At 35.0% G+C, this 27,894-nt stretch overlaps 1 protein-coding gene across 5 annotated transcripts; it reads right to left on the bottom strand.

Moving 5' to 3' along the window:
- LOC137243111 (proton-coupled amino acid transporter-like protein pathetic) lies at positions 1-27,474 on the bottom strand. Of its 5 annotated transcripts, none has more exons than XM_067770358.1 (7): positions 27,081-27,474; positions 11,146-11,228; positions 10,827-11,055; positions 8,977-9,098; positions 8,284-8,823; positions 7,953-8,197; positions 1-3,340 (listed from the first exon to the last, which is right to left on the bottom strand). In XM_067770358.1, the coding sequence occupies exons 2-7, from the start codon at positions 11,226-11,228 to the stop codon at positions 3,168-3,170; spliced, it is 1,392 nt and encodes a 463-aa protein (XP_067626459.1). In that variant the 5' UTR covers positions 27,081-27,474; the 3' UTR covers positions 1-3,167. The 5 variants fall into 5 exon arrangements, with proteins under 5 accessions (XP_067626459.1, XP_067626456.1, XP_067626460.1 ...); XM_067770355.1 differs by lacking the exon at positions 27,081-27,474 and adding an exon at positions 14,429-14,532; XM_067770359.1 differs by lacking the exon at positions 27,081-27,474 and adding an exon at positions 14,006-14,159.
- Positions 27,475-27,894: the final 420 nt, after the last annotated feature.

A 27,894-nucleotide genomic window follows, 5' to 3' on the forward strand; every position in this document is an offset into this window, starting at 1 on the left:
TTTTGTTTGCATATACTTTGAAACAGTAGCATTTATTCATAAAATATATGTACATAGTATATTTGTGGATATTTTATTCTTTAAAACAAATTTGCTTCAAAACTTTATAATTAATGTTTTGCATATATACAATTTATAGCTTAAAAAATTAACTCCGTTATATTGTCTATCTAATCTATTACAAACTTTTTCTCTTATTCTTTAGTTTTTTTTTTTATACATACATAAGAACATGTATATAGATATATAATAATAACTAAAACTTTCTATGAATTACTCCATGTGAAATTATCCGCAAATCTAGTTTTCATATTTTCAAAAACTTTGCAAAAAATAATATTAATAAAAATATGTGCTTAACTATATTTGATTGTGTTCAGTAGAAAAAAACTCTAACAAGAAAGCGTTCAGAAGTCAATTGGCTTTGTACACTTTGAGTCCATTTAAATCTAAATATAGAGAGAACTGTGTGACGCTAGTTCCAATTTTTCAGTTTCAAAAGATCACCTGGACTGCTAAGATATATTTCAAGCAGAGATATACGTCGCCGCCGCCTATTTTTGTCGTTTTTCGCACGTCGCCGCCGAATGTCATAAATGTCGAATAGTTCGCCGGTGGCGGTGGCTACGTTTGGCGCGTTACTAACTCATTTGAGTCTAGGTCGTTTATTGTTAATGTCGGAAATTTGTCCGATATAGCATCAATGCCAGTTATAAGAATCCAATTGCAAATTTAGCTTTTTCTATCCTTTCAAAAGTTATTTAAAAAAATATCGATTTCACCAAGTTATTAAAAAAAAAACATTTCAGAAAATTCATAAGGAATATTGAATGGAAATAAAATGACCGGTCTTATTTAAAATAAATAAATAAATGTAAGGCGCGATAACTTCCGAAGAGATCTAAGGCCGAGCTTCTCTTCCAATTTGCGTCGTGCTCCTCTTGATTTTCCCTACAAATTGGCCGGACGGGACCTACATGTTTTATGCCGACTCCGAACGGCATCTGCAAGGCAGATGAGTTTTCACTGAGAGCTTTTCATGGCAGAAATACACCCGGAGGGCTTGCCAAACACTGCCGAGGGGCGACCCCGCTTAGACAAATTTTCTTCTAATTGAAAAACCTTATTTCTAAAATTTTTGATTTTGCTTTGCCCGGGGTGTGAACCCATGGCATACGGTGTGGTAGGCGGAGCACGCTACCATCACACCACGGTGGCCGCCGGTCTTATATAGTTATTGTATTTTTATAACGATGGAAAAACTGAAAGGAATTAAACATACTGGCTGATATTATAGCTATTTCGACCATATCAGAAATCTCTTCAGGTATATTTGTATTTTTGAATTGGAAATTATATTCGCCCCGAGTGAGATGCGAACTCGAGTCGTCAAATTTCTAACACCGGCGGCCTACCATTAGGCTATCATTGAGTCCACAAGTATGTGACATAACTTTAGTTTTTCCCGTTTGTTTATTTTTTGTTATTATACCTTTCATGAAAATGAAATGGTATATTAATTTCGTCACGAAACCCAAAATTGAAAGTCCTTAAAGGAAAATAGATAGACCCACCATTAAGTATACCGAAATAATCAGGTTGAAGAGCTGAGTTGATTTAGCCATGTCCGTCTGTCCGTCTGTCTGTTTGTATGCAAACTAGTCCCTCTATTTTTGAGATATCTTGATAAAATTTGGTGAGCAGGTGTATTTGGGTGTCCGATTAGACATTTGTCGGAACCGGCCGGATCGGACCACTATAGCATATATCCTCCATACAACCGATTTTTCAGAAAAAGAGGATTTTTGTAATATCTTAACCAATTTAACAGATTGAAGCTTCAAACTTCACCATATACTTTCGTATATTGCACATATTGTTGCCTGAAAAAATTGTTGAGATCGGTCGTATATACAGTATATATCCCCCACAACCGATTGTTCAGATAAGAAACTTTTCATAATTACTGCCCTATCTTAAGAGCTAGAGGCTTCAAATTTCAACGAATGCTTACGTATATAGCATATATTGTTGTCTGAAAAAATCATACAGATCGGTGGTATATATAGTATATATCTCATACAACCGATTGTTCAGATAAGAAACTTTTCGCAATTTCTACCCCATTTTAACAGTATATAGTATATATTGTTGTGTCAAAAAATCATAGAGATCGGTGATATATATAATATATATATGATGGTATATATAGTATATATATATAGTATATATATATTTTTTTTTCGATTTCGGCCCCATTTTAACAGCTAGAAGCTTCAAATTTCACCAAATGCTTATGTATATAGCATATATTGTTGTCTGAAAAAATCATTGAGATCGGTGGTACATATATTATATACCCCATATAAACTGTATTATTTTGCCCCTTTTTTACGGCAAGAAGCTTCAAAATTCATAACATTTCATCAAATAGTTACGTTTACGTCATATATTGTTGAAATACGTGATTCGTAGTCATAGTTTTTACACGCAGACCACAAAAAACCTGAAACTTTGCATCCTCACACAAAGTACCTACCTATTGTTTATTTTATATTTATCTTAAAAATCGTTTAGGTATGTAGATCTGTTCACTATATATTTCTTATCTTATACATCCGATTATTCGGAGATTACGAACGGGATAAGATTCAGCCCCATTCATGGAAGGTATGAAGTCTTCGGCATAGCCCGTCCCGTCCTTACTTGTTTTAATTTCATTTTATTTGCTTGATGCAGTAGAGCTGAATCATTTTTATTGAGTTGTTTAGGCTTTTTGTATTGTTTCTTCGCCTGAACTCTGGGCTGGCTATGATCCCTGATTTGTTCGTCTATTCATTTTTAACCAAGAAAATCTATTTTTTAACCAAGTTAATCTTACAAGCGTTTAAATTCTAATTGAACCTTATTTAAAAAAAATACTGAAGTTTAGTACTAAATTTGCTTTGAAAGCGAATCACGCACAAACTTTGAATCACAGTTACTAAACTATATATTATCTATATTCTTATACTCTAACTTAAACTTTTTGTATGCATTAAAAAACTAAAGTATACAGCAAAAGTAACATCGAAACTAAATCGACTATCTTAATTTTTGTATATATTCTTTTAATTTTATTATATTTCATTAACCTATTTATGACACTTACATAAACTAACAAAACTCTATTCCTGTGTATAAAATTTTATTATATCATTGATACTCGCCGTTGCTCCTGAAAGTAGTGCAATTATCGCAAATATGGATAGAAGAATGTTTTTATAGAGTCTCCAATTGTACGCTCCCAAGCCATGAGGCCACAAATGAATTGTTTCGCAAACGCTGGGCACCAAAATTCCTAGAAGTTTGAATAAAGATTTCTGTTAAAAAAGTTTTAAATATGTAAGGGGAAATAAATTAACAATTGAACAATGAAACGTTATTCGTTATTAGGTGAATTTGCTTTGTCATGCATGATTTTATCATCATCAGCTATACCAACCATTGCATTACATAAAATTTAGGGTGACTGATTGATGTATGTTTTGTATATTGAAACGATTATCCGTCATCATTTGTCAAATTTGTATCCGAATCAAAACCTAAGATCTGGATGCAAACTTTTAAATGATATTATTCGATATAATTGTTATATATTTTATCTTTCTCTTGGCAAATAATAGACGTTTCCTAAGACCTAGCCTAATAGCTGTCACGAGATCTAGCAACTATGTCGCTCTTAATAATTGGAGCCTTTACCTCTGACTTCCCGCATTTGCTGTTTTTCACGAGGCCTAAATTATAGGCATGTGACGGCATAAAGCAGTATCCAGTGATCCTGGTGTTTTTTAAGCTCCGAAACACCGGAATTATTGGGAAGTAATAGAATATTTAAAAAAAGTTCAACTAACTGCAAAATGATTGAGTTAAGTTTGTATAAAAATATACATATCGTTAGCTTCATGTGAAAATGTGCTAAGTCACTTTTTACGAATTTTTTTTAATTTTTGAAATAACCTTTTTTTTCAAAACTGTGAATGAGGACTCCTTAGTTGCAATAATTTTGAGTGTAGAAGTTTTGAAACAGGTAAATAAAAATCATGTATGCTAACCCAGCAGCTATTTTATGACTTAGCTCAATTTCTTCACTCAAAACAAATTTTTTCTCCTGACTTAGCACTTTTTACTCAATATGTTTCCCCCACCACTCCTCCCCTTTAATGATTGAAATATAACACTATAACTATATATTTCACAAAAAATACTATTTGTTTGTCATACTATTTCTAACTATTGGCGACCACCGTGGTGTGATGGTAGCGTGCTCCGCCTACCACACCGAATGCCCTGGGTTCACACCCCGGGCAAAGCAACATCAAAATTTTAGAAATAAGGTTTTTAATTAGAAGAAAATTTTTTTAAGCGGGGTCGCCCCTAGGCAGTGTTTGGCAAGCACTAAGAGTGTATTTCTGCTATGAAAAGCTCTCAGTGAAAACTCATCTGCCTCGCAGACGCCGTTCGGAGTCGGCATAAAACAAGTAGGTCCCGTCCGCCAATTTGTAGGAAAAATTAAAAAGAAGATCACGACGTGAACTGGAAGAGAAGCTCGGCCTAAATTCTCTTCGGAGGTTATCGCGCCTTACATTTATTTATTTATTTTATTTCTAACGGTTCTGATCTGGACTCTTTTGTCGGATGGTGCGCAGACAATAACTTATTTTTAAATTCAAACCAATGCTGTGTTGTGTCTTATTCCATAAAGACAACTGCCACATACTTTATCTACAAACTAAATGCTAAATCTCTTAATCGTTGTCAAGAGAGTAAAGACTTGGTTGTAATTTTTGACTCCAAGCTCTCTTTTTCTAGTCACATTGATTTCGTTGTTTCGAAATTTGTTGCAATGGTTAGGTTCAGTAGACGTAACACCAGTGACTTTAAGGACCATATCACGTTGAAGTCACTTTATATATTATATAAGTTTAAGCTTGAATTGTTTTCTATTTTTAACTAGTCTGTAAGAAAGCATGTAGTTATCGACATGTAAGAATTGAAGTAGATTATAGTTAGCGCAAAGCATTTATCATACTATATCCAATTTCAAGGGGTTGCCAGCACAATATATAGCTTCTCCAACCCAATTGTCAACTCACCCAACCGTGGCGAATCCTGTTGCAATGACAGCCGAGGCTCTGGTGACCCCAAGTTCCTCATGGAACTAGGGGGTGGGGAGGGCGGGATGTCTCAGAAGTTTTAATGTGGTTATATAAATCGTTCCCGAGATGGTCGAGCTAGTAGTACCTTAATAGTGCTTTGTTACCGGAACGTACCGGATGTATATCCGGCATAGGGTCATCAACATCGGTAAGACTCCCCAAAGCCTTCGGGGAGTGTCTCTATCGTTAATACAACAACAACAACAAAGCATGTACTTTTAGACTGAATGAATTAAATAAATAAATAAAATGCGCGCACAAAGAAATTACTAGTAATTCAGATTGATATTATTGACAGGTTGACTTAGCCCATTTTTTTAACAGCTGACGACTTAGTACATTTACACATCATTGCCCCAGCACGTAAAAATGAAAAATTTAAATATTTTTTTGTGATCGATATATTTTGAATTCACAATTTTTGTTGTTATATCGGCCTACTGATTTTAAGATCGCGGGTTCGAATCGAGCTCAAGGCCTAACAATAATTTTTTATCATTATTATTGTTATGATAAATTTTTTCTCAATTGAAAAAATTTTTAAATTAGAGTAGAAGAAAGAAAAAAATTTTTGAATTCAGTTTTAAAACTGCATTAAAATACAATTTTTCAAAAAAAGTGACTTAGCACATTTTCACATTAAGCTAACGATATGTTATTCATTCTATAATATGAAATATTTAAAGAGATTTAAAAACTATACGCAAGCTAGCAGTATTTAAATAAATTTTAGTAAAATATGCTTATAATCCTTTGAATTTTGGAATAATAATGTGATGATGTGTTAGCGTGCCCCACCTAACACACTGGGTTCAAGTCCCGGGCAAAATGTTGAAACATAATTGTTTAAAAAAGTAAGTTTCAGATGTGTTTAACATTTTTTTCATAAAAACAAAATTTCGATTGTATTTTATTTGACCCAAAATGGAAAAGCTTTTGCAAGAAAAAAAAAAACTTTCTTTCTGCTTAGTAATTTGACGTAAGTTATCAGTTATCAGTTATCACTCAACGACTGCTCAACATCTGTTGTTGTTGTATTAACGATAAAGATACTCCCCGAAGGCCTTGGGGAGTGTTATCGATGTTGATGGTCCTTTGCCGGATATAGATCCAGCACGTTCCGGTAACAAAGTACCATTAAGGTACAAGCCCGACCATCTCGGGAACGATTTATATGAGCACATTAAACCTTCAAGGCCATCCCTACCTCCCCACCCCTTAGTTCCATGAGTAGCATGGGGTCGCCAGAGCCTCGTCTGTCAATGAAACAGGATTCGCCACGTGTAGGTGAGGTTGACAATTGGGTTGGAGAAGCTATATATTGCGCTGGCAACCCTTGTAGCGCAAACACAACCCCTTGAACCCCGCTCAACATTTGTGTTTCCTGAAAGAGCTTTTCAATGTTGCTTTAAAATCAACTGATTGATTGATTACTCTCAGCTTGCGCTGCTTGTATACCCTCTGTTGCCTCGTTCGCATATTTCTCCAAAGGTCTAGGCTTTTCACGAACAGTTGCTTAAGCAATAATTATAATTATTTATCTCTGATTTCTGTCCACATATTCACGTTTGTCCATTTGTTATATGTGTGTACATGTGCAAGTGATAACTTCTGCGGTTTTAGCTGTTGTGGTTAACATGTGTATACATATGCGTTATAACGTCTGAGCTTTTATACGCTCTCATTGTTGTTTTCTTTGTATATGTGTGTATATGGCTGAGTAAAATGCACCGTTTATTGCTGTGTACATGTATGTGTGTATGTTTTCACTTTCTTCTCCGCTCTTAGCTTTACTGCTTACTTCGCTGTTGCTGTGCATTTATTTACTAGCAGCATAGTGACCTATCGAAACTGCTAATATTCGCCACAATATGTACAAATTTGTGTACCTGTAGGGTTTTGTTTTGCTACTAAAATAACAATTTTATTTTTAAATGACAAACTTTTTGAAAATACTTTTGTTTTTTATCTATTGTGCATTTGTTGAGTGCTTCTTCAAGCTAAAGTTTTGCAAAATAATGAATATCTTTATCCCGATACTGATCTCGGGATTGCAATACTGCGACAACGAAAATCCCGGGATCGTACAGACCAAAAAAGTTGCCATCCCTAATGCATATATTTATCTCGACTCGTTTATGCCACTACAATGTACCGTTAATCCAATAAAATTAATACACTCTGGATGCAATGCACAGCTAAGTAGAATGAAAGTAAAAAAAATTGTTTGTTGTGCTTATCTGAAATCTTTTAAGAATTTTTTTAAAGCTTTTTGTCTATTATTTTCTCTGAGTAATAAAATGTCTATTAAGTAATTTTTGCATTATTACGTTTGCCGAGTGATACAGAGAAATACAATCTGGTTGTATTGAATTTGTTTGCTGAATTTGGTACTGTGCTGCTTTGGCAATCTTACAAAAAATTGCCCAAAGTTCATACATGGATCATCGATTTTCCATGCAATGTCACGTATTATTGTGGACAAAACAAGTGTGATATCTTATCCGTCAACTGGCTGACAGGATGTTTGGGATAGCTAATTTTTCGCGGTTTGACAGCGTTTTGACAAGATATTCAACATGACGGCGCACAGAACAAGACCACGATAGTCACTTTAAAAATCAGATGATCGGTTCTTTTTGTTATTTTGACGTCTATGCCGGAATATCACACTTTGCCTTATCCACAATGCCACGTATACTTATTATAAAGTTTTTATGGAAAAAAATCTTTTTTATTTTCTTCAAAACTTACCCAATAACGAAAAGAATATGGCGCCAACAAGACCAATAAAAGGTTCCAGATTAGGTACGGCCGCCGCAATGCCACCGGTAATCAATATAATTCCGGTACGTAACAGAAGTTGCGTTCTATTATGATTTTTTGGATCGAATTTATGATTAATTTTTCGCCAAAGAAGTTCATTGGGTATATAAAATTGTAGACCATAAGTGAAAAGAATAGCGACGGCCATTAACAATTTCGCAACATCGGCCAAACTGCGTATAAAAATAAAAAAAAGTAAAATATTTATTAGATTAATTAAATTGTTAAAATCTTCTCAAACTAACACAAAAACACTTACGGTTCACCATATTTCAAATTCAATGTAATACTGCCACGCACTTCTTCACCATAACGTACATAACCAAAGAATCCAATAACACCATATAGTACAATAACAACAGTCATAGCAGAATTGAGTACACCAGGACATCCCAAAAAATCTTGAGGTTTTCTCATAGCATTCTCAACTGGAAATACGGCCCCAATACCTTCCATAGCAAATATAACGGTAGCAAAGTAGAGTGGTATTTGTGTTATACTCGCAATTGCAGGCTTATCTGAGAAAACCAACGGTTGATTGAATAAATAATACAAGACAATGCCAAATGTGATGACAATAAAAATATTGGCTAACGTTGAGAAGGGTACCAGATATTTAAGATTTCTGAATTGTCCAATAAATAGGCAAGGTATCACAGCCATTGCTATATAAATACGTATATCCCATTTTAAGCCGAAATCATAATTGACCACATCATGCAGAGATGTTGCAATGAAGATGATATAAACGGTTGCGGCTGCAAAGTAAGTGCCCATAAGCCCATATTCGACGAAATTTCTGTGGGAAGACCAAAGAAATGGAAAATGAAATTATAAGAAATTCAGTACTTATTATCCATTTTTTGTTTTAAAGAGGGCGTTCTTCAAACGACTTCTTTCTATTTGCTGTGCATTCGTTTTTATAGAAATAGAAATAGAAATAAAAACTTACTTCGCAAAACTCGACCAAGAACGAAAACGCTTGGGACCATTTTCAAAAACCTTTTCCGCTGTTTCGGCGTAATTGAGCGCAGGTACTTTGATATCTTTGCAGACAGCTTGTGAGGTTTTGACCTGGAGCGATAGAATGAAAAGTGTAAGTTATAAGGACAAGCGTGATTTAGTATTTACTGTGAGATACAATAAGAATTAAATAGCTAAAATTAATTCCAGTTGATAAGAAGAAGCTCATCATCATACATAGTTTTAATAATAATAACAATTTAAAACAAAGTGTCTTGGAGGAAATTATGGTCGATCCTGCCTTTTTAATTTTTCGTTAAAATTGGCGTCTTAAACGTTTTATGTCGACTTCGAACGGCCTTTGAGGCAGATGAATTTTTGCTTTGAAGCTTGACAAAGCAGAAACACCATCGGAGGGCTTGCAAACCACTGTCGTGGGGCGAAACCATTCAAGAAAAAATTTTTTAATTGTGTAGAAGTTTCCTACTTATTTAGAGAGCTACCTGTTACTCGTGGCAAGATATCTTATCCATAACAGAGTATCAGCTCTAGCATCGCTTTGAACAAACTAAATATTGTCAACCAAAGCCATCCTTTCTTCACGTTTCTCTACAGTTTCACAAGGCTAGTACTATTCATCCCTAGGGTTAGGCTAAAAAGGTTAATATCCTATATCAGTATTATTACTACAGAACGCACAATCATGAAGTGTTTGCAGTTACATAAGAAAACAGAAATTATCCATTGGAATTTTTAGCAATTTCTTACCACTCATTACCCAGCTTCAATTTGAATCTCTCAAGCATTCCTAAGGAATATAACGAGGGTTGTTTACTCTTTCTACGTCTGTCGAGAAGTCAGCAAAAGCTGGAGGCTCCTCAAGTATTTAAAATTTACCTCACTAAGTGTAGGTTTGCAGTGGGCAGAAATGTTGAAGGTCATGCCGAAATCGCATTGTGACGAATATTAGCATCACTAAGTGATACTCACATCACTAACATTATTAAATAAAGGCACAACAACGATAAAGCAAGCTGCCACTCTTGTGTTCATCAAATCAATCATCAGTTACCCACATACATACAATGCAACGAAGAGATAACTGACACACAGATGTAGTCCTCAGCCGAAGTTTTACTCACCCATACACACATATGCAGAAACATTATAAACTACAAATAGGTATACGTATATGTAGCTCAATTACCAAGCGGGAGATAAAGCTGTTCTAGAAAGCGAAACGTCTAGACTTTAGTAGAGATATGATAATGAAGCAACGGAGAGTATAAAAGCAGTGCAAGCTGAGTAGTCAGTAATCAATTTGACGTAAACACGCAATTAGTTGTGAAGTATAAGTGTTATTGTGAAGTACCTTAAAGTAGTATAATAAAGACCATTTCGCATTACTGAATATTGGAGTATATATTCGACAATTTAGCGATTCGAACGTTTGCAGAAGGTTAGAAATCAGCGGAATTTCACGAAATTCGTTACAGTATATTTCAGTTTCGGACAAATTCGAAACACCAGAATGCCTCCGCCAATAGCCCCCCAACATCCGAATGAGAATTTTTTCGATTCATCTTTACACCTCATTAAGATTATATGTTACATTTGTTGTTTGTTTGTAAACTCCAACGGAGTCACTGACGCATTTCATACAAATTCGTTAATTGTCTTATAATTAGCGACTGCTTTTGATGCTTTTTTGGACACAATAAATTTGACAGGTGTAAATTGATTATGGTTGATTTAATTTTTCTTAATATACTCATAATAATTTATGGACCTTTAAAATAATTATGTGCATACATTCTTTGTCCAGTAAGTGCTACTTACCACAATGTGAACACAATGCGTGCAAATGATGCCCACAAACAGCGTCGCTATCGAACTGAATATCAAACCGCCATTCGAGAAAGCCATCGGCATTGCTAAAATTCCGGAACCCAATGAACTTTTTATCAAATGCGCTAAAGCGCCACCCGACGATTGACATTTGAGTTGATCGCGATGATCCGATGGTATGTACTCAATGTTTAGATGAGGTTTTTCGGTTAGATTTGTGCTGAAATTTTGTGAGGATATTTGTTTTTGTTATGTAATATTTTATAAACGTTTTCTTGAAAAAATAAAGTTTAATTTTTTCTTTACTAACCGTGAATTGAAATCACTTAGTGTAAACGCTGAAGTTGACTTTTCTTTTGATATCGGAATTGGTATGGTTGTAGAGTTCGCCATCTGAAAAGAGAGATACAATTCATTTATTGTTTGATTTCACTGGTCTGTACATAGGTAAGGTTTAACTGGGCGGTCCATGAGAACCTCACATATACTGAATAAGTCCGTAGTGTTACAAGAAGTTTGTTTAAAGACCAAACTGTTATTATCGGCATAGTTGAGTCAAAATATTCTATACTATTTGTAGCCAACAACTGAATGAAGGGGATATTGCTTGATAATTATGGCATATCCAAAATCACTTGCAAATCTTATTTCATTTTACAACAAAAATAAGACTTTATAATTCGATAGCAGGTTTCACAAAGTTGGCGACAATCTGAGTTTTCAGCCAAGGCAAGATGTGATTGCTTTACGAGATAACAACGTATGCACGTAAAGATAACGCTTTAATTGTTGAATAAATACACTTCATTACCACTACATCTCGCGCTGTCGTATGCGACTGAAGCGACAACAAGGGACAACAAACAAAACAACAGCACAACCACCGCGCTAAATGCGATTAGCACCCAGATACATTGCGGTTTAAATCAAAACCCCCACCATAGAACAGAACTCTTTGCGCTAGACCTATCACCTTGACACGGTCAACCATAGCACGTTACTGCAAGACCTGGAAAGGTCTACCCTTCCCCATGTCTTAAAAGGTGGACCGCAAATTATCTGGGTGGTCGGCAGGTATCGGTGAAATTTAGGAACGCAACATCAAAACAACGAGGAATTAAACAAGGGGTGCCACAGGGTGGTGTCCTATTCCCGCTTTTGTTTAACTTCTACATATCAAAGCTACCTTCGCCACCAGAAAGAGTTACTATCGTTTCCTACGCCGATAACTGCTCAATAATGGCCACAGGCCCAGGCCCACAGATCGATGAGCTTTGCAACAAAATAAAAGGCTACCTCCCTGATCTCTCCAGTTTTTTCACCTCGCGAAACCTGACATTATCACCGACTAAATCATCGGCGACCTTATTTACAACATGCTCGTCCCAAATGTCGACAATTTTGAACATCCACGTCAATGGCACTACGCCACCGACTGCCTTACACCTCAAAATCTTGGGTGTGACGTTTGATCCGGATCTACATTTTGGTGAGCATGCAGCCACAATTGTATAGAAAATCCAGAGCTGCAATAAAATCCTCAAATCTCTTTCTGGCAGTACTTGGGGTAAAGATAAAGAAACGCTCATTTCCACTTACAAAGCAATTGGCCAACCGATTGCATGCTACGCTTCCCGTATCGTCGTCAAGCCTAAAGACTACTCACTGGAAGAAGCTACAGGCCTGCCAAAATACTGCCTTCAGAACCGCCACGGGTTGTCTTCTTTTGTCCCCAGAACACCATCTTCCTAATAAGGTACTCCCCATTAGGGAGAGAAATGAAATGCTAACCAAACAGTTCCTGTCGAATGCCCAGAAACCTGGGCATCCCAACTGACATCTGCCTCTAATGAACCATTACCGCCCAGGGGCTTAAAGAGTCATCTCCGTAAGCATTATGAGGAAATACGGCACCTGAGAACACAGCCGTATGAAGCCAAAAAATACAAGCAGGTCCTCAGTGAACTCCCCAAACAGGCGTTGGACCTCTATGTCAGGAAATGCCCGGCGAATCCTGTACTCAAAAACCAATACCCAAAACTTGCAGAAGAGGAACGCACACTCCCTAGGGAAGCTCTTACCTATCCAGAAACAACCCCGACATACAAAACATATGTCCTGCTTTTAACGTGTCCCCACATGACACCAACCATCTCTTTAACTGTATTGTGGAACAAACGCCTCTAACACCCCTCTCATTATGCTCCACACCTGTTGAAACAGCAAGTTTCCTTGGACTCCCGTTAGAGGATATTGATGACAATTTGTGATCGGTCACACATATTGGATGGGGCGAAGCACTGATACAACAACAACAACAAACAAAACAGATGCCGTTCGAAGCCAACATGAAACATATCGGAAGAGAAGCCCGGCCTTAATCTAACCGTAGGTATATCGCGCCAAGTTATATTATTGTTGAGGCGTTACGAAGTACATTAGAATTGGTCAACTCTAAGGAAAGCTCTCAATTTTTTCGGTTTAGATTTTAAACTCACTTATTCAAACGATAACCAAGGGTTATATGAAAGATACTAAAGGTGTATAAAGCCTTTCAAATTACTGTTCCATTTAAATTTCCAGTAATAAGAGCTTTATGTTATGACTTGTCAATAAATACCCAAATATAAGAGCATATCAAAATTGTCTTAAAACATAACAAAAAAGTTTAAAAAGTCCAAGAAAAAAAAATAGAAACCCGTAGACCTTTGTAGTTTTAAAACAAAACCAATTGACCCTATGGCCACTTTAAATGGTTAACTACCTTGAAAATTTATGAAAATTATGCTCAAAGATTCCATTACATACACATATACAAACAATCCAAGTCAATAAAAGCTATTCCAAACCCCTAATTTTACTGCTTTGTTTTCTAATTTTATTTGGCTTAAAAAAAATTAAACCTAAACGTCTAAAATCTCAAAACTTTTTTGAAACAAAATTAAAATGATTAAAAAAATCTAAAAGTAGAAAGTTTTCTACATTGCTGGTTTACTAACAAAACCAAAGAGTTTAAATTTATTACTGAAAATCATAAAATTAAACATTTTGAAAGTAAAGTTAGCCACTTTCGGTCTGTTAAGCAAAACATGAGAGATTCTTTACAAATTTAATCATTTGTTTTGTGATACACTGGCTTTTTGAAACTATTAACGGTAAATTTGGATTACCTTTCGCCAAAAATGAATTTTAAAAATTATTTGAATGCTATGTTAACACTTTAAATTATATATTAGTTCTATACTTTAATACCGCGTTGACTTTTTTACTTTATAAGAAAATTTCAAGAAAATTCAACCGCACGCTCGTATAGATCCCCTTCAACTGAATGAAGCTCGAACAATGACTGCAGTTGGAGGGCAATCCCAATCAAGTTAAAAGTTCTTACTGAATTTCACAGACAATTGAAGTTAAAGTAAAGAAATACTTATACTTATACTCATACTTATACGGTATTGTAACTACATACATCAAATCAATATAAGTAGGTGTTCTAACATATCACTTGAAAGAATTTAAGATTAATTGTTATATCTAGGTTCAATAATATTATCTACTTTATAACGAAAATGCAAACAAAAAAATTTACGAACCAGGTGACTCTTTGCAGCACAAATAACAGAAACATGGGTGATTCTATCCAAATTGTATTTTTTTTTTAATTTGACGTATTCAAATTTGGTTGACATCGCATTGTTCTTCCAGCGATCCCCTTCAAACGTATCGTGTTTTATAAAATCTGCAGCAACGGTATAAGCATGCTCCTCCACAACTTGCAAAATCTTGTCGCCTTCACCATGTCGAGAGGGGGCACATCCAGCAACACTTGCATGATGTTCATAGAGGCCGTGCTACAAACATGCAGCTACGCAATAGAGATCCATATCTGAACCCAAAATGATATACGCACGACATGACGAATAACTGCACACCAACTTCCAATAGCCTTAGTGTGAGGTAAAACGTTCATGATCAATCCACGCTGTTTCATTTCCATCACATGCTTGAATTCATTTAATAGTTCAATGGGGCGACTCCACGAAAATTTGCCCTTAAGCCAAATTTTGTTACTGCTAATGTTCCAACATTCCGTTGATGGAGGGCTTCAATCTTTCGCAAATTTGATAGAATATGTTACAGATGAAAAAAGATACTGACTCCGCTGTGATTTGCACACTATGGTGGATAGCTTTTTAAAGAATATTGCACATTCCGTTTTAGTCAGTTCGTCGGATTGGTCGTGTAGTGTCATCCTCGGCTCAACTGTAATTTGTAGGGTTTTTTTGGTTGAGCTGAAAATTTAAATAGGCCTCAAGGTTGGCTTTGTGCTTCTTTCTGACGCTTTAGCGGAGTTGGGAGATGGATTGCTTCCCGGGTGGTGTTTTTGCACTCCTAACAGGAGTCAGTGTGACAAATAGCTTTGAGATGCATATTGCTTATTTTGTGCTCGTCGTGGTGCCATTTAAAAACCAAAAAAATTAACATTTCGAGAAATAACGGAATTTAAATATTGAATAACGGAGCTACTGTGAATAACGGAGGAACATGTGAAATGAAACAACAATCTAGAAAGACCATTTTAATTTTGTACCTGGCGCTATGGTCATAGAACCCTGCCATTAATCCCAAATCCCAAAACAAAAAAAAAAGAATATTGCAGAACAAATTTAAACTTCAAATGCCAGGTGCTCGTTCGACCACAATCTTCATGGGATTAAAGGGGTTGTGTAGCGCAACCCTCTCAAGAGTTGCCAGCGCAATATATAGTTTCTCCAACCCAATTGTCAACCTGACCTACCCGCGGCGAATCCTGTTTCATTAAGAGACGAGGGTCTGGCGGCCCAAAGCTCCTCATGGAACTAGTGGGTGGGGAGGGAGCGATGTCCTTGAAGGCTTAATGTGGTCATATAAATCATTCCCGAGATGGTCAGGGTAGTAACTTAATGGTGCTTTGTTATCGGAAAGTACCGGATCTGAATCCGGCAAAGGACCATCAACATCGATAACACTCCCCAAAGCCTTCGGGGAGTATCTTTATCGTTAATACAACAAAAACAACAACCACACTCTTCATGCTTGAATAGCTCGTCGGGTATGACGTTATTTTCCGATAACTTTTTTTTGCAGATGAACTGTTATTATAGCTTTGTCGAGATCGAGTAATGGAATCTAGGATTCCATCGTCCACGATCGTTGAATTTATATAGTCATTTATATAAAGGTTGTCATTATGGACACCCTAGTGGACAAATTATAAAGCGGCGTTGTTGTAGCGATAAGCGCACTCCCCGAAGACCTTGGGGAGTGTTATCTATGTTGGTCCTTTGCCGGATGCAGATACGGTACGTCATTAAGGTACTAGCCCGACCATCTCGGGAACGATTTGGTATTACCACATGAAACTACATAATTTTAAGTAACATAATAACAACATCTAACATTTTAAGTTTATGTTACTTAGTTCTAATTAGGCTTGTCTGTATTTTAAGAACAGAACTAAGTGCGGTCTTCATTGCTTTCAAATGTTTAGTTAATTGAGTTTGTTAACGCAGGTGCTAAATATTTCCAAAAAAAAAACAACATTTGTTCATAATGTTAGTCTATTGAGCAACTACAAAAGTAGGTGATAACATTGTATATGGAGGGACTAACAAAGTTTCGTTTATGTACATACAAAAATATTGGACTTTAAATTCGAAGGGGTAAAATTTCCCAAGGGTACCACCCAAAATTTTTTATATCATCAATTTTTATGATACTTTGTAGAACTATTTTACTATAGGACCTCTGCTTATATGCCAAAAAACACGAGTATGGCCAAGATATAGGGGCTGGAAAATTTAAAAGCCATCATGTAGTGAATTTTCTAGCTCCGTATCATATTAAATTCTCACGGGAGGGCTCTGGATCATTGGGAGACTTCAGAAGCAGAGCTCCTGATGTTTTTGTACACATAAGTTGTGATAGGCAGATGTCGCTGTTGTGTTTCATTTTGGTCATAAGGCTAATGGTCAAGCACCGACATCTATTTTAAAGCAAGTGTGTCCAAACAAAAGACATGAATTTAAAAATTGTGTGGTTCACAAATTGAACCAGACTAAACTATTTGGATTTATCTGGCTGAACTCGTTATTATTGCATTCGCATGCAAATTTTTTTATCTGATCTAGATTATACCGATGTGAATCTAGTGATCTAGTGGACGGGGCCAGGTTTCGAACCAACGTGCCCCGAATTGTACTGTAGTGCTTGCAGCACTTTTCACAAACGAAGCTTTTGGGGCTTGTTTTAAAACCAGGCGTGTATAAAAGTTTCTATTTTTATATTTATGAAACTTTTTGGGTTTTATTTCAGAACAATTTAAAGATTTTAGGCGAATTTCTCAATAATAATAAAAAATTTAACCCAATAAAACTAGAAAAGAGAGCATTGTGAGCTTATAAATTAGGTAATAAAAAGTTTAATTAATTGTTTAGATCGATGAATCGTTTAATATTTTGTCTCAAATTTCTAGCCGTGGACAAATAAAGGCGGAATTAATTATAGTCTAAGTCTTTTAGAGACTAAAAGCCGAAAAAGTCATCAACTTTCGTTGGCCCCACGTAGAAATTTTAATTGAAAAATCATATAAATATTTCGGTGTTTTTAATTGATGCTCCAAATTTAATGAAAATGTTAACATAACGTTTCGGGTTTCAATTAATTTTTTAATGACGCAATCATTGCTCTGATAAATCAGACAATAAAACGTGCTTTTATCTAAAACAAGCGGATATTAAAGAAAAAATTCTTTTATAACTTTTTTATATTAGCTTAAGTGATAAGTAATTTTTACAATTATTTTTTAAAGTTTCATATTAAAGAAAAGCAATCATTTATCTTGCTTATTTTTTGTTTGAAAAACACTTTATTGTTTTTTTCTTTTTTATCGTACAATAAGACTGACAAACTGTTATAAAATTGATGATATCAAATAAATCGTCGAAGTCAGAAACAGGGCAATTCGCTGATATTTTCAAAATGCCTTGTTACCAAAGAAGCATCACAAACAAAAAAAAAATGAAATTGTAAGAAACAAGTCTTCGGTTCTATGTGCAAGCATACAGGTTTACGTCTAGAAAACTAATTTTTAAGTTAACTTTAGCTCGCCCAGGGACTATAGTTAAACCACAAAAGGGTTAACTAAATCAAAGATAAATAGTTTCAGACTTATATAACTTTTCGATAACAAATCGATAACTTTCCAATAATAAATCGATAATAAGAAGATACTAAATTTGTAACGTCCGATTACAAACCGATAACTTTGAAAATGGAATGGAAAACAAATGCATAATTTTTGAAAATATCACAACAAACACTGTCTCTAAAGTTAGAGAATTATCATGCAGGCAGATTAGATAACTATTGTAACCTCGACTCGAGAAAATTGTTAGAGAAGTACACTATTAATTGAGTCGAGAATGATAAGAGAACTATTGCAAATTCAATTCACATTAGGATCACATTTATAATTATTATCGATTTCATAATAATTCCCCATTTTGTTTAAGAATGATATGTTTCTGCAGTGTTTCTCGATTCGCTCTCTAACATTACAGTTTCGATCTCAGGGTTAGTTATCTAATCTTACTGCAATTTTTATTTATCTGTTTGTTGGGATATATGTAGATACTGTTATAATACATAATCGATAATTTTTTTAATAAATCGATAACGATACGATTACTCCTCGATAAAAGACTTCTAACAAGCCGATAACTCATCGATAAGAAATGAATGACTCGCCCATAAAGCACGCCAAAATCGTTTTGTTTTTGTTTTTTTTTTTACCGAAATTGACAAGAGATGACGGAAAATCGTTAAAAAAAATAATTCCAGCTCTCAACGTGTCGGAAAAAGGATACTTCAGTAACAAATTGATAACACGCCACTCTGTTTCGGTGCAGAGTTTGGTTTTAACTTCTATTCTTTCGTTTCTTCTCCTGTCCCCTTCTACTGTTTTTTTTTTCTTTTCCTTTCCCTTAACTTCTTTGCTTTACTCTCCTCGCTTTGCCTTGATTTGCGGTCTGATTTGGCCTATATCTACTCTACAAAGTACGTTGTTCTCACAATAGGCTACAGACTACACTTACGCTCACATTCTGTATTACCCTATAACCCAAAGGTGTCTACACATCAAAAGTGCACAATGATAGTTTCAGTGAGTTGCGCCAATGTGTTACTCATACGTCACGCTGCACTTTTAAACATTTGTAGAATATTCGGCTAATTTGCAGCAATTCTTATAAAAATTACTTATTTTTGCTAAGTTTAAGTATTTCGATTTAAATGTAATAGAATTTCTGTCCTTGCACTATTTATATGCGCATAACTGTATGTGCATTTGAAAATTTCTTCATACAACATTCCGCGTTTCTAATTAAATAATTCACCGAAAGTTCAATGTACATTTTGTAGCATTAGTATTTATTTGTATGTTGTAATATTTATGCATATGTAATAAAAATTTTCCTTTCCAGCGATCGCGTAATTTTAACAAAACTGTTGTGTGTAATGCATTTCAGAGCGTTCAGGTGTCACCGCAACTGTCAACCAGTATTAAGCTACTGTTTGTTGCTTCATTGACAGCTTTCGAAAATTTTACATTACATTTTCTTTATAGCAATTCAATGAAAATGCCATCAAATTTGTGATTGATGACTGCATCATAGATTCAAGATGCTGTTTATACTTATCAAATACATGACTAAATAGGTGGGTATGGGGGTATGCCGCAGTCAAACAAACTCGTCTGTAAACTACCTCACAACTGGAATGAATTCAAGGATGATCTCATCAACAGATATTTTTTTAAAGAACAAGTAATTTTAATAATAATAACAAATTCTCAATTCGTGAAATAAAATACCAATCACACACCAGTCCAAGTTCTGCAAAAAAATATACCAGTTTAAGCATGATAAACCTAAGATAAATAAACTACAACCTCGAATTTGTACTTGGCACAAGTTTCATCCTTTTCGAACTAGTTCCATTACAAATATATAGTTATATTTGTAAACTAGTGTGTTTCCTGCATTGGTTCGTTGTTTCATCACAGGGTAATTAAGTTCATGCGTGCAAATCTACAATAAGTTGTTGTAGAGTTGTTTTGTGCGACGCTATTAGCCAATTGTGCGTGCGGTGAAATTTTACTACATATAAACAAGTAGCAGGTTTTACGCATGCGCAGAAATAATTTACATTAAAAAAGAAATTACCCTAAAGTATTTACGTTAGGGTGCACCGCTTTCTATACAACATACAAATGTGAGTTGGTAATTTGAAAGTAAATTAACTCAGTCACATTATATGTATATTAGACTGGGTCGATTTATTAATCGATATCGCGCCATCGATTTTTCGATAGAATTTGGGTTCAGGAAAAAAAGTTCCACTACGCATATCCAAAAAAATAATTTCCGATCCTTCGAAATTTCATTTTTTTTTTACTTTTTTCGACTTTGATTTTTAAGGTTTTTTTCATGACCTACTAAAAAAATTTCCATTTGATTGTAAAATTTCCATGGATACGCTGTCCGACCCAAAAATATCCGCTAAAACCTTGGTGATAACAGTTTTTTGAAAAAAAAAAATATTTTTATACATATGAAAATTTTTTTTGTAGGTCATGAAAAAAACTTTAAAAATAAAAGTCGAAAAAATGTTAAAAAAATGAAATTTCGCAGGCTCGAAATCCTATCGAAAAATCGATGGCGCGATATCGGTTAACTTCCGTCCATACAAATCGACCCACCCTAATGTATATACCTGGAGTATTCTAATCTGTTGAAATAGGAGCAAATTTTATACTTGTGGCGTTTTGTTGTAACTCAGCTACATTTAAACGCATATGGGCAGCTACTGCTTGTACACAATTTAAGCTACATATATAATTGCTTTAGCCAAACCAATTCTTTTTAATCCTTTGCTGCTAGTTTTCCTTGCTAGATATAAGAAAAAATATATATATGTTGAGTATGCGATTCCAAATATTTTTTCGCTGACTTGTTCCTATACTAAATTAAAATTCTCAAAAATGAAATCTTAAATAAGTTAATAATAAAATTATTCTATTGCAAAAGTGTATGCAAATATGCAGTTATCACATAATATTTTTACAGCAAATTTAATAGCTATAAATCGCACAGACAAAACGAGATTGGAAGGCTAGTTAAATGCAGATATTCTCATGTATATGATTTGTAAATATTTGCTATTAAATTAGTACCGCGTTATAGTCTTATCGAAAAGCGAAGTGTATTGGTGTTCCATATAATAGACTAAAAAAAAAAAACAATATCCTCAGAACATAGATAATTGGATGAATTTTTTCGCTACAAACATTTTTTACTCAGTTCAATATAAAAATTTTTCAATAATAAAAAGATGTCCATGCGTATCACCCTGGATTATGAGCTTAAGAGATTTCTTATTTTTCATATGTTGGGCTATAGGCGGCCGCCATCGCTTGGGGATCGTGCTCCACCTACCACACCGAAGATCCTGCGTTTGATTCGCAGGCAAAGCAACATCAAAATTTTTGAAACTAGTTTTTTCAATTAGAAAAGTTATTCTAAGCGAGGTCGCTCCTCGGCAGGGAATTGGCAAACACTCCGAGTGTATTTTTGCAATGAAAAGCTCTCAGTGAAAACTCATCTGCCTTGCAGAATACGTTCGGAGTCGCCGTAAAACATGTAGCTCCCACCAGCCAATTTGTAAGAAAAATTAAAAGAGGCGCAATGCAAATTGGAAGAGTAGCTCGGCCTAAAATATTTTCAAAGGTGAATGCGCCTTGTATTTTTTTACTTATTGCCACTCCCCGTTCCTTTTCATAATGAATTTTGTTGCTTTGGCCATCCTAATGCATTTGTATATGTATGTATATATGTATACTCAAAAGTATGATGTGACTAGAATTATAAGAAATGCACTCTCTTCACCTCGGCCGTTTTTGGTCCAATTGGTTTGATGGTTTCAAAAATGAGCGGACAGAACAAACAGAGACAGGCAGAAGAAGACAGAGCTTTTTCATTACAATCATAGAGACGGGTTAAGTAAGGATGAACTGGCCCTTCACATAGACTGAATGTGTCCATAGTGCAACCAGAATTTGTTTGACGACGAAATAAAAAAATTGAATTAAGCACCAGGCCTTGGATTTTGTAAGCGTGAGTTTTGAAATTCACAGTTTTTCGTATACAAAGGACAAGTGTCCACTTTAAAACTTACGCTTAAAGAATTCAGGAACCAGGACTTGTGACGCCCAAAGGTGGTGTCCACTTTATATGGCCATCATAAGCCTACAGTCCTGTATATTAATGTGATTAGTTGAACTTTGTTAGTCTTTTATCGCAAGGCCTGCACATAATCTTCAATGCTTTGCAGACTCGCGTCCGTTTCCACACCTTTCCTGCTTCGCCGGTCATGTGCAACTCTTATCTTCTTTTTATCTCACCCAATCTGATTGGGACGTGAAGGGTTCAAGCTTCATAGGATAAAGAAAAGTATATTTGTAATTATATTTAATTTTTATGTATTATGAATCGGTTGCGAAACAAAATACTTGGGCGTAAATCATGTAAGTCGATGAAATAGCATGGTCCACTATTGGCTGTAGCTGGACAATGGCTTCTCGCTCGCTGTGGATTACGTTCATATATTCGTTGTGCAACTCTATTGTAGTTTGGTTATGGACGATGGACGACGATTTAAGGAACCGAGTTTTTAAGTTATCATTTTTTTAATTAATCCTAAACAGGTTTTGAATAACAGTCTTCTAATTAAACATTATTTTAGAACTCTCCTTTTTAAACCGATCAAGAAAATAAAATCAAAATCATCATGAACCATCAAAAAAAACAAAAAAAAAAAAACAGATAGCGAACTTAATAAAACCAGCTACCATTAATGGATGCGCCCATTTCGAAAGAAATTAATATTCAAAGGAGAAAGCAAACTGGTTTCTCTGTCTGGTTTTAACCAGAATTTCGATTTTTAACCTTTTGTTCGAGTATTTTATCTAGTGCCATATTTAGGTCTTGTTCTTTTTTCGTTGTTTGATTAACAAATACTTTTGCTTACAAATACTTACTGTCGTATTCTTTTATTTGAAGAGAATTTCAAGTTAAGTGTTTTTACGTGTTTATACCAAATGGCTCTACTTAAATATTTGAGTAGGTTACATGAACGTATGTAGATGAGTTGTTCTTTTATGTTCTTTATTTTTTTTTTAACCCGCGCAAATGACATAAATTCAACTCAACAAGTCGGCTTACATCCTTTTTTTTTTAAATAAGATAAAATTCGCGTTAGTGATTTTGTTGCTTTTTGGTTGTCGATTATGATAACTTTATTTAATTGGTGTGGGTTGACTTTGGTTTATAAGATTAGATAGATATGCAATTTGTCTCATCTTTTTACAATATATCACATAAAAATTGTATTTTAGTACAAAAATATACATCATTACATATGACAGTAATAGCGAGTGAGATTAAGGGGCCTTATTCTGCACGTTGCTGGCAACATTCGCAAAAAAGAATCAAATGAAAATGTGAATGAAATTTTGTATAAAAAAGTTGTAACTTTTGGTTATTCACGTAGGCATTCTTATCAGTTTATCTGCTTATTTGCTTATATATTTTACTGTATTACAAAACAAAATACGGTTTACAGAAATAATAAAACTTAACAACGACATATTAGAAGCAAAATTGGCTCTTGTCAACGGAACTGAGCAGGCGATTTAAAACCAAGCTCTATAAAACCATTGTCGTACCTTTGCTCCTATATGGCGATGAATCATGGATGCTACAGCAACAGATGTGGCGGCTCCGGGCTGTTCCAGAGAAAAATTCTACAAAAGATTCACAAATCAGTACACGTGAGCTTTATGCAGACATCAACGTTATGCTATGTTAAGTGAATGAAAGAATATATTATCTATCCGACACTCGCATATGAAAGCAGGAGGAAGGAGTAGGTCCCTAACAAATTGGAAGTACCCAATGTGAAGCAAATTTTTTGGACAGCCAAATAAAAGTATACATACTCTCTCAAAAACGACAAGTTCTATGAGCTATTACAACCAAGAGGCATTGATTGTAGAAAATAAGTGTCCCTAATATAGCGTCGATAGGTTTCAACTTATTTATTGATCTTACAATAACTGCAAAAATACGAGCAGAATAAACTTTTTAAGAATGTGATGTATATTGTATCCAAATTTGATTTGGGACAAACTGGTTTCGTCGCTGATCGATCATCAGTGTAATTTTTCGTTCTTCAGCATGTCTTCAGACCCAAAGAGAAGCGATGCCATTTTATAAAACAAGGGAACAATGAACATTTTTTTCTTATATTCATGTCAACGTTGAGCAAAGTTGCAAGTACTTTACCGAGCCATTGGGGCCCAGTTGAAGTTTTGCCCAACATATATGACTCGGTACTAAATTTTCGGACTGGAAAATTTCAGCAAGTGTAAAGCTGCCAAAAATAGTGTAAGAGAAAATAATTTGCAACTGCGTTTCAGCCCATATGTAGACAGATAGGTAGAATGAGCAGTCGTAGACGAGACGAGCGTATCCGTTTTTCATATCAACGCCCAAGACAATATTCGTTCAATAATACGAGTAAAATCTACTTTTTTTCATTGCCTTTTATTTGGATTTAGGTCCCATCCTTTGATGGGTTGCCTTGAAGCTTATCAGCTGTGCAGTCCCACTTGACGTCTCTCTCAATCTGTACTGTTGGGTAATTTTCTTGAGGATTCGCTTGCCCGTCCAGAGTAAGTTTATATATATAGGGTTTCCTTCTTTATTGGTAGCACCTAAGATTTCAGCCAGAAGGCCTTGGCACTCATCATCTGTCCAGTGTAATTGACGCTGCAATAATTATACTCAGCTGAGCAGAGCTCACAGAGTATATAATTTTGTTCGCATAACGGTACCCCGTAACGTCATAAACTAATCGAGATAGATATAGACTGCTATATATCAAAATGATCTGGGCGAAAAAAGAAATTCATTTAGCCACATCCGTCCGTCCGTCCGTCTGCCCGTAAACACGATAACTTGAGTAAATTTTGAGATATCTTAACGAAAATTGGTATGTAAGTTCCCGGGCACTCATCTAAGATCGCTATTTAAAATGAACGAAATCGGACTATAACAACGCCCATTTTTTCGATATCGAAATTTTCGAAAAACCGAAAAAGTGGGATAATTCATTACCAAACATGGATAAAGCGATGAAACTTGGTAGGTGGGTTGACCTTATGGCGCAGAATATAAAATTAGTAAAATTTTGGACAGTTGACGTGACACCGCTTACTTTTAAAAGAAGGTAATTTAAAAGTTTTGCGAGCTGTAATTTGGCAGTCGTTGAAGATATTGTGATGAAATTTGGCAAGAACGTTACTGTGATTACTGTATATGTTCTAAATAAAAACTATCCAAATCGGATGACGGACACGCCCACTTAAAAAAACTTTTTTTAAGTTAAATTTTAACAATAAATTGAATATATTTACAGTATATAAATAAATTATGTCAACATTCAACTCCAGTAATGACATCGTGCCTCAAAATACAAAAATAAAGGAAAATTTCAAAATGGGCGTTGCTCCGCCCTTTTTCATTTAATTTGTCTAGAATACTTCCAATGCATAGCTTCTATACCGATAACTGTTTTCTGTGAAAATGGGCGAAACCGGATGAAACCACGCCCAGTTTTTATACACAGTCGACCGTCTGTACTTCCGCTTGGCCGTTAACACGATAACTTTAGCAAAACTCGATATATATTTACTAAACTTAGTTCAAGAACTTATCGGAACTCACTTTATCTTGTTAATAATAATAATGGGCAAAATCCGACTATGACCACGCCCACTTTTTCGATATCGAAAATTTCGAAAAATTAAAAAAAATGCCATAATTCTATACCAAATATGAAAAAGGGATGAAACATGGTAATTGGATCGGTTTATTGGCGCGAAATAAAACTTTAGAAAAAACTTTGTAAAATGGGTGTGACACCTACCATATTAAGTAGAAGAAAATGAAAAAGTTCTGGGGGGCGAAATCGAAAACCCTTGGAATCATGGCAGGAATACTGTTCGTGGTATTACCTATATAAATAAATTGGCGGTACCGGACAGATGATGTCCTCGGTCATCCTGGTCAACATTTTGGTCGATATCTCGAAAACGTCTTCACATATATAACAAAGGGCCACTCCCTTTTGAAATAATCATTAACACCTTTGATTTGATACCCATTTCCTACAAACACATTCCAGGGTTACCCTAGGTTCATTTTTCTACATGGATACTTTCCCTTATTTGACAAAGGATGAAGGAAACTCGTTCCAAAAAACGTCACCCTTGGTCTACAATTTCGGACTCTTATTTGCTTCATAATTAAGAGCGCTTCGAAAATATTTCAGGAGTTATTTAAAAAAAAAATGATAAAGAAATGCGTTCAAATTTAAACAAATTTTCATATTTAAAAAAAATATTAAAATAAAGCGAATTGATAGCTGATGAAAGATAGCAAAGGCAGGTTGCTACACTTTTTAGTATTACCATTTGTTAGTATCCAATATCCATGAAAATTAATTATAATTAATTAATAATTTTGTCTCCAAAGCTCTCAGCTGAGCATGTAATGTTCGGTTACACCCGAACTTTGCCTTCCTTACTAGTTTTTAGTTGTAATAATAGAAGTTGAGAGAAGGTCTGCACTTCTAGGTCGAAAGCTGAAAGCTAAAGATGTGCATAGTACTCTGCCTTTAAAAAGACGTGTTCTTAAAGCTCAGGCTCGACAGATCAAGATATATGAGGCTGTGCTTAATGCCCCGCTGAACGTTATCTTAAGTTTTGTAAAAAGCGTGCAGTATAAATATTGCAATTGTTATTGCGAAAGGGCAAGTTTCATCGGAATATTTCTAAAACAAGGTGGTTAATAGTCAGAACACTACCGCTAATCTCGACTCTATCCCCAATGCGAACTTTTCAAATGAGTTCGGCTCTTGGAGCATTCCCGAGAAATATTCATGGGCGTTTGTGAGTCGTACGCTGTTGGAATTTTGGCAGAAACTGTATAGACGGTTATTTTGTTTTTTTCATTACTTAAAATCATTTTTTATGTTTGTATACATGTATAATTATTTAAACTTATGTAAATCTCCTTTTATTACCTTTCAATAGTCAAACAAATTGTTTATTCCTTTTCAGCGCGCCTTCTCTGCAGAAATTTCAAATTTCGGACTTAAGTAAACATCAAAATCGCGCGGACACAATCACACAAACAATTCTCTTTTAATTAAAATGTATCTCCTAAAAAGGCAACGTTTTTTTAAGTTTCGTCCTAAACGTGTTGTTGTTGTTGTTAAACAGAAATTTAATATGGTATTTTTCGCGCTTTTCTTGCTTCTTTGTTTATGCTCATGCGTTTGTTGTTGTCAACTATTTCTCTTTTACTTAAGATTATTGACCGTTTTTTTGCCCCTGCAATTTTTTATTTTTGGCGTGGTGTTGTTGACGGCAACACGATCGTTTGATGACTGATATTGCTACAACGATGTTAACACAAATGATGACTATCTTCTCTCTTAGCTGTGGCGAGACTTTTAGTCTAACGGTGTGCTTCATCTAGATATATAGACTGCCATTGAGATGTATTGTACATCGCAATGATGTTACCACAAATCAAGTGTGATCAAATGTTGGTAGTAAAGGTGCCGCTGAAATGACAAACAGTGTTTTAATGAGCTGACGATTAGTCCGTCGGTAAGTTTTTAAGATGGCGAATAAACGGCGAAGAGGAGTGGAGATGTTGTGTTGCAGCATGTTAATGAGTGTATGACGCATTTGCTAATAATTATTATATGGTAATAAAATTTATATTTTTGTTTACTAAAGCTAATGAATGGAATTTAAATAAAGGCATATTTGTTTTTTTAATCAGTAAATATAAGGGAACCTAAAATTTTATGTAACAACGGGGTACAA

Source organism: Eurosta solidaginis, chromosome 3 (genome assembly GCF_040869045.1).
Source record: "Eurosta solidaginis isolate ZX-2024a chromosome 3, ASM4086904v1, whole genome shotgun sequence".
Lineage (NCBI taxonomy): Eukaryota > Metazoa > Arthropoda > Insecta > Diptera > Tephritidae > Eurosta > Eurosta solidaginis.

Coding starts and splice junctions, on each gene's coding strand:
- LOC137243111 (XM_067770355.1), bottom strand. CDS start 14,524: ATGTCAACCAAATTTGAATACGTCAAATTAAAAAAAAAATACAATTTG. Junction 11,229..14,428: donor GTGCTGCAAAGAGTCACCTG/GTTCGTAAATTT, acceptor CTCTCTTTTCAG/ATGGCGAACTCTACAACCAT. Junction 8,198..8,283: donor AATTTGAAATATGGTGAACC/GTAAGTGTTTTT, acceptor TTTTATACGCAG/TTTGGCCGATGTTGCGAAAT.